At 54.6% G+C, this 12,312-nt stretch overlaps 1 protein-coding gene across 1 annotated transcript in view; it reads right to left on the minus strand.

Annotated features, from left to right (window-relative positions):
* Window positions 1-12,312, minus strand: part of LOC144951351 (integrin beta-1-B-like) — a 39,486-nt gene that overhangs the window by 14,003 nt on the left and 13,171 nt on the right. The window contains exons 2-6 of the mRNA XM_078881567.1: window positions 6,238-6,310; window positions 5,546-5,634; window positions 3,895-4,105; window positions 701-871; window positions 116-360 (exon numbers count right to left, since the gene is read on the minus strand). Coding sequence (XP_078737693.1) covers window positions 116-360; window positions 701-871; window positions 3,895-4,105; window positions 5,546-5,634; window positions 6,238-6,310 — 789 coding nt within the window. The remainder of the gene's footprint in view (window positions 1-115; window positions 361-700; window positions 872-3,894; window positions 4,106-5,545; window positions 5,635-6,237; window positions 6,311-12,312) is intronic.

Here is a 12,312-nt window from a genome sequence, read left to right on the forward strand (position 1 = left end):
CACCACCACCACAACCCACGTCACCACCACCATCACCACCCACATCACCACCACCACCACCCACGTCACCACCACCACCACCACCACCCACATCGCGGCCGACGCCGCCACTCACCACGCAGACGGCGGCCTGCATCATGGCGTCGAAGCCGCCCTCGGGCGAGTCGAGGTTGCCCGAGATCTTCTGCTGGCTTACGAGCTCGTTGAACTGGCTGCCGTTGTTGGTGAGCGGCAGCACGTTGCGGTAGCTGAACGGTTCGGTGCACACTTCGTCGGGGCCCGTGCTGCACGGGTTGCGCATCTTCTTGGGCGTCGTGCTGATGTACGGCATCACCGTCTTGTCCACAAACGAGCCGAAGCCTGCCGGGGGGGGGGGGGGGGGGGGCGGCGACACGCAGACCGACGCCGCCACGTCCACGTCGAGCGCTTTCTTTGCTTCGAAGACGACGGCGACAACGACGACGAAGACGGACGACGTTCACGACATCGATCGTGAGGTCGCGCAGCCTTCGCTCGCTCGCTCTCCGATGGGCGAGAGGGAGAGAGAGACTCGAGGAGGTGCGGGGAACGAGCGCGGGCAAGCGAGCCAGGCGGCGAGCCATCATCGGGACGACGGGCAGGGGAGAGGGGGAAAGGGAGAGGGGGAAGGGGGGACGGGTGGAAGGGGAACGGGAGAGGATGAGGGGCGTGCGAGGCTCACCGATGCGGAACTCGCTCGTGATCTCCTTCATGCGCTGCTGCAGCTCCGTGCCCAGCTTCTTGACGTTCTCCAAGTCGTCGTTCATGGAGTAAGAGAGGTCCATCAGGTAGTAGAGGTCCACCGGGTAGTCGGCTGCCCTCTTGAACGTCAGGTTGAATTTCTGCGGCTGGCCTGTGGCCGTCCAACGGGTTGGGAGAGAGATGCAAACGATGACGAAGCAGGAAGAGACGCTCGCCACGCTCCCGCCAAACACGTCTCAAGACCGCGTTGTTCTCAAGTTTTTGACTCTTTTGAAATGGTGCCCCATTCCCCCCCCCCCCCCAATTATAACCCCTAGTGAATACGATGATCGTAAGGCACGTGTTTTCATAGTTTTGCACTCGTGCGTTCGGAAATGTTGTGTATTGGTGCGTTCAAGAGGGTGAGTTACTCCCCACCCACTCGAATACGCCTGTCCAGCGTGGAAGAGTAGGCAGAAACACACACCCCCGAGAGGTGGCGCTCTAGTCGAGCAGCTTCAGCTAACAGTGGAGCTAGCGAGAAATTGTAGGGCTGCACCTTTTCCTCTGTTGTTGTTGTTGTTGTTTAACCTCCGCTACTTTGAGTGGACGAGCACACAAACACGGCACAACGAATGCGGTGGGGGGGCAGGAAGCTCGCGTCGGTACAGGCGACAACGCTTCCTCGCCGACAGGAAATGTACACGGACGTGCCCCCCACGGTGTCCCCCCCACGGTGACACCCCAACGGTGACACCCCAGCGGTGACACCCCAACGGTGACACCCCCACGGTTTTACAACACACTTAGCAAAAGTGTCGTTCCACAGAGCTTGCACTGTGTGCATGTGTGAGATCAGCGAGTATTCGTGATGGACTGGACTCAAGACAATTCGAGGTAACGGAGTGTTCTGCACAGTCGCGTGCGGTCGGGGCGCTGGGCCAACGCGGAGTGAGCGGCGCGACGCGGCGAGGAGGTGACGACGGTACTGATCGTCGCCATCGTCTGGAGAGAGAGAGAGAGGCGTGCCGCCGCAAGCAGGCCGCAGTCTGCTGGCCAGCTTATCTCTCATCTCAGCCTTGGTCGAGAGGTCAGAGTAAACATCGTTTGAGAGTAAACACTGTTAAAAGTTGGTGGAAGTGACCAGAGGAGAGGCACACGATAGAAACGCGTGGATAGAGAACATCTCGTGGCTCTTCGGCCTGGAGGAAGATTCGAAACAATTTGGATTTGTTTGATCATTGTTTATGGAGTCTAAATAGGACCGCACGTTCGGACACCACCACAGCAACATGGAATTTCCCGCACTGGCTTAAGGACTACCGAGGGGGGAGATACTCTCTGGCTTGAGGGTGGAGGATGACACCTTTTTGGTGTCACAGATCCAGCACGAGCCGGAGTCTTTTCAACACGATAAACGCATCACATCAAGCGGCAGGGCGCACAGTTTCCGCCAAATGCTATGAAGCAACGACAGATTCCGATCTGGCTGGAAAGGCAAGTGCTTGCCTGTGAGCTCGAGTGTGTGTGTGGTTTGCGTGTGTGTGTGTGGTTTGCGTGTGTGTGTCTGGTTTGTGTGTGTGTGAATAAATGGGTGTGTGTGGTGCTGGTATGTATGTGTGGGCGTGCCTTTGTGTGTGTGTCTTTGTCTTAGCGTAGTGCTGCGTAGTTAGCGCACTGCGCTACGAATTCTGCTCCCCGAGTTTGATTCCCGCTTATGGCCGACATCGGTGACGATTATCTGAACCGATCCTGGGCCTCCCCTAGGTCGACAAAGCCTCAAAAGAGTACCTGGTGCGGTGCGTCAACATCATTGGGGATACAAAGGCAGCAGAGCCTGGTGCTGGCCACCCACTCCCTTGTGTATCGTGCCAGGCTTCATAGGTGCTCGCTAACAACACGAGCCCCAACTGGCTGTTAAGGTTTTAAGGGGGTCTCTGTCTTTATATTTGAATGAATGTGTGGTTTTGTAATACACGTGCCTGCATAGTGTGCGTGTGCTGGTATGAATGCGTGGGCGTGCATTTGAGTCTGCGTGTGTGCGTATGCACACGTGTGTGTATATACAGTGTGTGTGTGTATACAGTATGCGAGCCTTTATCTTCATATGCATCTGTGCGCTTGCATTTGTGCATGTAAATGCATGTGTGCATGCACGTGCGTGTGTCTAATACATTTCTTTGCATGTCTGCGCATGTGTATGCATTTGTATATGCAATTGCGCAAGTGCTCCTGATGTATGTGTGTGTGTGCATGCGTCTGTGTGCATGGTTGTTGTCTGATACACGTGTTAACATTTGTTTGTATTTGTGAGAGCATGCATGTGTGTGTTGGGAAATGTGCATGTGCACCTAGCATGGCACAAGCGCCGTGGTGACTTCGTGGTGGACAGCGGTTGTGATGTTATGTGCATGTGTTGTATGTACGGTATATGGAGAGCTGTGGCACAGTGGTTAACGCACCGGGCTACAAACCCAGCGCCTCGAGTTTTGATTTTCCCGCTCACAACCAATAGGATTGACAGCTAATATCTGAACCTGTCCACAGCCTGCCCTAGATCAATTCAGCCTTAAATGAGTATCTGGCACGATGCGTATAACACATCAGCAATGGGGAGACAAAGGTGGTCAGGCGTGGTGCTGGCCACACAACCTCCCCCTTCCATGCACCCTTCTGGCCTTTATAAAATACTCGCACACAAGCACTTGTTCCAACGGCCTGTTGGAGGCTACATGGAAGATCTTTGTCTTTGCATCGGCACGTGTGCGTGTGCGTACGCGCATAAACACACGGTGCCGTTGGGGACCTGTTTGTCTTGTCGAATCGCATTCATCCGCGAGGTTAGAAAAAAAGACACAAATCCGTTAAGCACTGCACCTCGCAAGGGGTTCTACGGTACGACGTGAATTTCTCCAAGCAAAAAAAACTCCAACGGCTCTGCCCCGCCTCCACGCACGTGGCAACGTGCCCGTCGGCGGCGCTGTGGCACCCGGCATTTCATTTACGCATCGTCCCCAACTCTGGCACCGTCACCGAGGACGCCCGCGATTCTGCCAATCGCTGGAGGCGGCGCGCGCCACTTCCTGTTGACGAGCGACCTCGCGAACTCGTCCCTCGCCCCTCGCCAACTCGCCAACTCGCCCCTCGCCCGCTCGCCCGCGACAAAGATCTCCCGACGCCCGCGTAGTCCGGCACCTGCTCGGAGCGTGAGCCGGACGTGCTGCGGCGCGAGCTGGGTGATGTTCTCGGGCGGCAGCTTCGTGCCCTGGTCGCTGACGGGCGTGTTGCGCAGCACGTGCACCTGGCCCCTGGGGCTCTCCACGTGCCGCTCGTCGCACTTGCGCTCCTTCAGGTTCTCTGCGTAGTCGCAGCGCGCCGAGTTCGACTCCCCGACGCCCGTGAAGTTCTGCGGGCGAGCGAGCGGGGAGGGACAGACGGGACACGGAGACGGGAGCGGACGATCAGCTGGGGCGACGCGGCAGCACCCCCCGCACCCCCCACCCCTCCTCACCTTCCACCACCGGTTCCGGTAATTAAATGGGGCCCAGTTTCCACCGCCAGCCAGCCCCTCCAACCCCCACAACGTCGCCTTCCTCTTTGTAGACCCCTCTCTCTCTTTGTGGTAGGTCAGATTTCGAAAAAAAATTTGGTTCGGCCATGTTTGTTTGTTGTAGTATGGAGTTAGACTGATGGCTTTAATCTAAGTTTTCTTGTGGTTGTTGTTGTTTGACTTGCATCCCACTGGGATTTTTGCACACAGCGTTGGTGTACGGTGCTTTTTCTGGAAGATTTTGCGGTTTTTTCCTGGATTTTTATGTTTGTCACTTTAAGATGTTTTCTTGTTCATGTTTTCGTTTTTTGTTTGTTGCGGTAGCACCCGATTCAAGAGCCGAATGGCTCACAGGGCTATACCAAATAAATGAATCTGAAAACTGAAACCACCAACCCAAGCCTTGGGGCCAATTGCAATTGTAGCATTGGTCAATGAATTGCAGTCACAATGTAAATGAGATTGTTCTCATTCACCAGATTGATTGACTCATGTTCGAAAGTAACACTTTTGGCTAGGAAAACAACCACGCTTAAATCTGCCCGATCTCTGTACATCTCGGAAGCTACGAAAGAATTGAGTCCAGTTTCCACTTTGATGTGCGAACACCAGGACCCACAGAGCTTGCCAGGTGCCCTAGGCTTGGGCTGCAAGGAGAAGGCAGCAGGGCAATGCTTCTACGCCGGCACAGGAAAGTCAAAAGATTTTTGGAATATTAAGGGTCAAGACCGGAGTGCCCGTGGTCAGCCCCACCCAGTCCCAGAGGCCAACGCTCAACGGCACACGCACCAACGGGCGGTGGTGGCGATGCACGTGGCCTGTGGCCCAGCACTGTGGAGGCAGCGAGGGTTGGTGGACGACCGCAAAAGTATCTCAAAACTCTCAAAACTCCCTTCCTGTGGGGGTCCAGGTCGATCCAGGACAAATATAATTCGTCTCGTCTATGCGGCGATCGGAGATAGAGCGTTGCCCCCCACCAACCCCCACCCCCCTCGCATGCAAGGGTTGTCTCCGGGTGCTCCACTCGCCTCCCAGGCGGGATGAACGCCCATCGCTAGTTGACTGAAAACGTCGTTTTGTTTGCGCCCCTCCGTGTGCTGCGGATGCAGCCTGCGTGAACGACGCCGCTACATAAAATAGCTCCTCGCTGCTGGAATTGTCAGGTTAAGTTATTCACCATCAGCCCTGCGGCCCTGCGGCCCTGCGGCCCTGCGGCCCTGCGGCCCTGCGGCCCTGCGGCCCTGCGGCCCTGCGGCCCTGCGGCCCTGCGGTTGTGTCAAGCGTCGCGCTACTCACGGACATCGTGCACCAGGCGCAGCGGCTGCCGACCTGGATGCACTCCCCGCACGACTTGGCGTTACGCGACAGACACTCGTTGTGGGATTCTGCACACGGGGAGTTGCGGGGGGACAGGGGTTTTGGGGCCGGATGGGGGGGCGGTAGAGAGGGGTTGGGGGGGGAGAGGAGAGATTGTGGGGGTAGTGGGAACAGGGCATGGTTATAGCGTGTCTCCATCTCTCCTCGCCGTCTTCAAGATCCCTCATCGCGGCACTCGATTGTACGTGTGTTCAACTTCCTTCTCACCGTACGTAGCCAACCGTGCTAATTGGAGGTGCGGGGGAAGGGCAACAAACTAAACATGGAAAGCGATTCTGAAGAAATGGCTTTTCAATCTAGATGATTTAAAAGTGGGTTTCAAATATCCGAAGGAAGAGCGTTCCAGACGGCCGCAGAAGCACATCTGAAATTGCGCGATGCGGTGACCACCGTCTTTGTGTGTGTGCAGCCATTGGTGACCGGACCATCAACTCGGCGCACTTGGGAATCCGGCCTCTGCGGAACAAGAGCTTTATAGCTCATCAGATTCCTCCGGTATAAGTAAATATTCTGATGACCGCGAGCGTACGAAACCCGAGTTGGTACCCAGGACCTGGGCGGCGTCTCCACCAAGGCCATTCTGAATCCCGGCCGTGGCCTGCCCCCCTCACCTTGCTGGGCGAGGGAGAGGCTGGCGAGCAGCGTGACAGCCAGTGCCGTCCTCAGCAGCAATCGCACCTCCATCTGCGCCAACAACAACACACGCACACAGCCCCGACGTCCTGTCAGCCCGGCGAACGCGGCCAGCGAGCGACCGTCAGTGAAGGCGTGGCGGAGGTTGGGAACATCGTGCCCGCGACTTCATACGGCCCTCGGCCACACGAGGCAGCCGACTTCGATATACGTCCCGCAAACCGCAACTATGCATCACTACGAGCAGCACGCGTCGGGTATGAGGAGTGTCTTTCTTGTTTGGTTTTTCACGTGATAAGCCACTTCGTTCACGTGATGAGCCACATTGTTGAGCTATCATTTGTGGCCAGGTGAATTCTGAAAAAAAAGCTAAGAGGGGCCTTCACCTGGTAAAATACATTTTAAAAAGTGATTTATTTACCTTTCTAATACTTTGCACTCCTATTGTGTTTGTTGTATTGTTTGTTGTTGTAACACTCGGACCCACCCCGACTGGACATCTGTGAAGAAGAGCCCACAGGATTTCTCCAGTAGAAATGAAGATTCTGATTCGAGGAGGATATATTTTCGTCCTGGCGACCAGTCACTTATAGCCCACTGAATGAACACCAATGTCCTATTTGGCCCTCAATAATGATGATGTTGCCGACACGTGATAATTTTTGTCTGAATGTAAGCGCATCTCAAAATGCTTTACAAAGGTGAGACATTATGTCGGGGTTTTGAGGATTGGGGGCGGCAGAATGAGTGGGTAGCGGAATGCGGGAGAGAGGAAGGTTGGACATAGGGTCGTAGCAGAGTGATAACATGACTGTAATAACAACTGACATGCCAGCACATCCGCACACACCCCTACGAAGAATAAGATCTGCCCCCCCCCCCGTGCAGCCTTTAACACGCTGTTGGGGAAAGGTGCTGTTTGTGAGCACCTATTAAGACCGGCACGGTGCACGAGGCAGCGGTGTGGACAGCACCACGCCCTGGAACTTTTGCCCCCCCCCAGTTCTGATGTTTATACACACCGCACCGGGTATTCGTTTAAGGCCGAGTCAACCTAGGAGAGGGCCCAGGAATCGTTCTGATATCATTCGGCACTGATGTTATCAGACTAAGGTAGCAGGTCTTGTAGGGCAGGGTGCTATCCACTGCATCGCCACCGGTCCCCGCGGATACTTACAACCAAACAAAGACAAAGATGCCCTGGAAAGAATTTAACACTGTTGGGGCAAGTGCTGTTAGCGAGCACCTATGAAGGCCGGCACGGCACACGAGGGAGTGGGTGCCCAGCACCACACCCGACCGCCTTTGTCTCCCCAGTAGTGATCTTTACACACTGCACCAGGTACTAATTGGAGGCTGAGTTCACCCGATTAGCACGGTTGGCTACGTACGCTGGGAAAGAAGTTCAATACACAACATAGGGGGTGCCCAGGGCCGGTTCAGGTAATCGACACTGGTGTCGACCGTGAGTGGGAGTTGAACCCGGGTAGCCGGGGTTCGCGATGCAACATGCTGACCGCTACACTACCTACAACCACACGAACACACATACCACCCCCACAACCATGTTCCACCCCCTTCCGCCACGACCTTCCCAAACTCACAACATGGGTCAACGTGCATCACGACCACCCCACTGTGGTCTCAGTTTCCACCCCACGGCTTCTCGTCAACATCGCTTTGGTGACGGACCCAATGGGCCTCGTCAACTCGAACGAATCATTTTCTCACCAATGACCCCACCACGACCTCCGCCCGTCAGCCAGGTATCGACTTGCAATGGGCTCTGCCGAACCACGGTCGCACTTTGGACAAGGGAGACGCCCAAGACACGGGGGACAAGGAGACACGTGGGGACACGGAGGCACGGGAAAACGGGACACCTGAGAAACGGAGACACTTGGCACACAGGGAATATGGGAGCTATGCTGAACCGTGGAACGTACTGAACCATTTTTGCACTGGACGAGGAAGACAGAGGATGAGACACGGAGACACGGGGACACGGAGGCGTGCATGCTCTGATGCCAGACAAGGCAGACACGGGAGACCAAAGCTCCGTGATATCCGCTTCCGCGAGCCGTTTTCCAACACGAAGGGCTTGCGCCACGAACACTCCGTCTCGAGACGCGACGCCGACCGGTACGACGGGCGACAAAAATGGGACAAAATGGGACAAAATCGCTTGGGAATAAAAGAACGTGCTGCGCAGCGTGCGAGCAAGGCAAGCCTCCCTCTCACCCCCACGCACCACGGCGGAGCGAGCCTCGCCTACGCCCATGTATGGACATCTCGCCTGCCGCCCGATCGATCAGTGCTGGCTGGGCAGTGACGCCAGCTGACGCGGTCGCGCTGCGGGCTGGCTGAAAAAAAAACCTGACGCTTGGCACAGCAGACGCAGACAGTGGCGTGGTGCGGTTCCAGACAACGGTGAGTCAAGCCCTGCCCTGCCCCGCCTAACCACCCACCCACCCGCCCACCAAGCCATCCGCCAGCATCACCAGCAGCGAGCACAAAGACCGGGCCACAAGTTTCAAGCAACACGCAGGAGCGTGTAACAAAAATGAATATCCGGCCTGCACATTACCCCCCACCCCACCCACCCTGAATTATTTGGCAATGCATTAGCGGTGGGTGCACAAAGCACAATTAACAACAGGAACAAACACTCAACACATTCGTCAATAACAATACTGGGCATGGCCTTGAAAGGAAAAAAAATCATGAGCGAAGGTTCAGCAAACGGTCCTTCCTTCACCAGAACATATTTTGAAAAATGTCATTGCCATCAGGTTCCATGGTGTAAACAAGCGCAGTCTCCAACTCTTGTGATCCCGTTTAACACGTAGGCTTTCGCGACCAATATTATTAATAATCAACGATTTTGGGTTCGATCGCGTTATTTATAAATGTGTCGTAACCCTCCACCACCCGACACGGCCAATCAGCAAAAAAGTGTCACGTTGACAAAAGACAAATAGTTCACTACTTTAGTCCACCGGTGTGTTGAAGCGTGAAACCACAACATTTACAATTTTTGAGTACGACGTTTCGCTGGTAATTGCATCCAGCGTCATCGGGCAATTCGCCAGAATGGTGAGGCCCTGCTTGTGATCGCCTCTTTGTCTCTCTACCAGCCTCTCTCTGTGCAATGAAGAAGAGCCATTGCCCGAAACATCAGCTAGAAACGTTTTATCCCCTTTAAGGCCACACGGTATCATTAACAAAAGTATTGCATTTACGTTTTCCGTTACGATGGGTTTTGCTTTTATTTGACTATGATGACTGAAAACCCAGCCAAGCAGAGTAGAACAGACACCCACAATAACAAAGATCCCCCGCATAGCCTCAAGAGAATGTTCGGGCAAGTGCCGTTAGCGAGCAGCACCTATGAAGGCCGGCACGGCACACGAAGGGGGTGGGTGGCCGGCACCACGCCCGGCCGCCTTTGTCTCCCACACAGACTTGGTGGGGGTCATGGTGATCACTTCCCCCGACGCAACTGCACGGTGCCTAGATCCACCGGATGGATGACAAAATGCGTTCTGAAGTCCCCCAAGACGGGTACACAACAACATGAGTCACCAAGCCAAGTGCACTACAACTACACCGAAGCACGCCGTGTATCTGCGAGTTTACTGAGTACACTCCGCCGATCACAACAAGTGCAGCAAGAATCAATGCGGTCGCATAACTCGCAGCGTCAAACTGTTACACCGCGCCAAGTGCAGCGTGGGCCACTCCACCAGCCCAAACGCAGGGGAAGCCACTGCACTGCACCGAGTGTGTTACCCTCCACACTGCCCCAGGCACTATGGTGGTGCAGCGGGTAGTTCGCAATGCTGCTGTACAACCCAGACTTGGAGTTGCGCATGCTCAGCACAGCCTATAGTGGTGTAGATGGTGTGGTTAGATAGTGCAGCATTGTGTAGTGGCAGATACAGGGGGGGGGGGGGGGGCTATGACCTCTGCCCCTCCCCCCCACCCTTTAGACCACAAATATTGAAAATGTACTGATATTTACCAATCGAAACATATTGAATGTTTTTTTTATTAACATTAACACAAGCAACCTGCAAGTCCAAAGGCTGTGACCGTCCATCGCTCCCTCCCTCCCTTCAGCCAGCAAAACTTGTTGTTAACCTCTCCAGCAGCCGCCTCTTCCGCAGTCTCCCATTGTAAACCCGCCCCGCTACACCATGGCACGAATTACATATCTACTGCAGCAGCAGCAGCAGCCACCAGGCCCTTGTACACAACACAACACAGAGTGTACCCTGTGTGTTAAGAGACATGGCCCCACTCTCTCTGCTGCAGCAGCAGCAGTCCGTGACGCTGCTGCTGCTGCGCTTGTCCCCATGCAGGGAGCATGGAGCTGCAGGCGGGAGATGGCGGTGGGAGTTGGAATGCGAGGCATGCAGTGTGGTGGTGGTGGGGGAGAGGATGGGGGGGGGGTAGAGAATGGGGGGGCGGGTGAGGTGGAGTGGTGGGGGGGAGAGGAGTGGGGGGGCGGGTCACCTCCCACGCATGTACTGCCGGAACAGCGAACCGCTCAACAGGGGTCACGCAGCTGGGAACATCACTGCTGCTTCAAGCAAGCGAGCGGTGAAGTATGGTCAAACACCCCTAACACCACCCCCCCGCCCCCATGATCGTCAACAAGCGTATAAACAACTTCGCTACACAAACCGCAGTGTCGCCACGCTGCACCAACAGAGTGCAGCTGCGCAAAAGACGAGTGCTCACCACGGCACTGCAGGTCTCTGCACTGCAAGTCTCTGCACTGCACGTCTCTGCACGGCACCTTGCTGACAACAACGCCAACCCAGTGGAGCGCGCGGATGGCTTCTAAACCAGCAGTGGATTGACAGGAGGGCTTCCACGTGTGCTGTAAGCAGACAAAGACAAAGATCCCCCGTATAGACTTCACAAACTGTTGGGGCAAGTGCTGTTAGCGAGCACCTATTAAGGCTAACACGGCACACCAAGGGGGTGGCTGACACTCAACATAGCCATCAGCCTCCCACCCCAACGCCGACCTGGCAAGCCCTGCCAGCCACCCATCCAAGCACCAACCAGGCTCAAGCCTGCTTAGCTTCAGAGATCATATGGGACTGGGTGCGTTTTGTAATGATTTGATCCTAGAGGCAACTACAAATTACATGGGAGACAAGTTTTAAAAGTGTAGGGTCTGAAACAAATTGATTGTGATCCACATTTGTGTTTTGGTTAGGCCACATAGTACTACAGTACGCTCCACGTGCCCAGAGCCCAAACAAACATTGATCATAGTCTCGGCAACGAAAAACTACGACTAAAAAACCCAAGTTCTTAACTTGACGGGACAACATAATCGCAGTAAGAGAAAACAAACGTTTAGTTTTTTGTTGTGTTTCCCAGAGGCGTGATCGTTTGCACCGATTTACTTTGCAGAGAATAATAAAAGAGGGCACCTTCTAAACCAGATCCCCGGATTAGCAGCAGCAAAATGTCAGGAATTTCAGATCGCATTCGCGATGTCCGAGATGGTCACGCTACCGCCTCCCACGTGTTATAAAACTTTTTCTTCACCAGGTAAGGGTCCACCGAGCTGTGTAGCTCTTTTTCAGAAGGGACCTGGCCCTCGCTAAATGATAGCTCAACCAAGTGGCTCATCGTGTCGAAATTTTGAGCAGCCAAATACTTTAGAAAAATCCACGGGACCACGGGAAGAGAGACAAGCAGACTCCATCTCTGCAGCAGGTGTCAGGGTCGGGCTCAAACCCACGGCCTCCTGTATACCAGGCGAGGTAGTTAACATCTCCTAGCCATCGTGATGATGATGATAAGAGAGACACGCAAACTCCAAATATACAGCGGGTGTCAGTTTCAGGATCGAACTCACGACCTCCTGTATACCAGGTGAGGTAGTTAACATCTCCATGCCACCGTGCACCAACAGCCTTCTTCGTCTTCTCAAGACAGTTTTCCGTGGTTGTGCCGTACAGCCGCGCACATTTTTATCGGGGATATAACAAAAATAAAAAGTTGTAGTTGTTTAAGAATTGCAAAAT

Source organism: Lampetra fluviatilis, chromosome 62, assembly GCF_964198595.1.
Source record: "Lampetra fluviatilis chromosome 62, kcLamFluv1.1, whole genome shotgun sequence".
NCBI lineage: Eukaryota > Metazoa > Chordata > Hyperoartia > Petromyzontiformes > Petromyzontidae > Lampetra > Lampetra fluviatilis.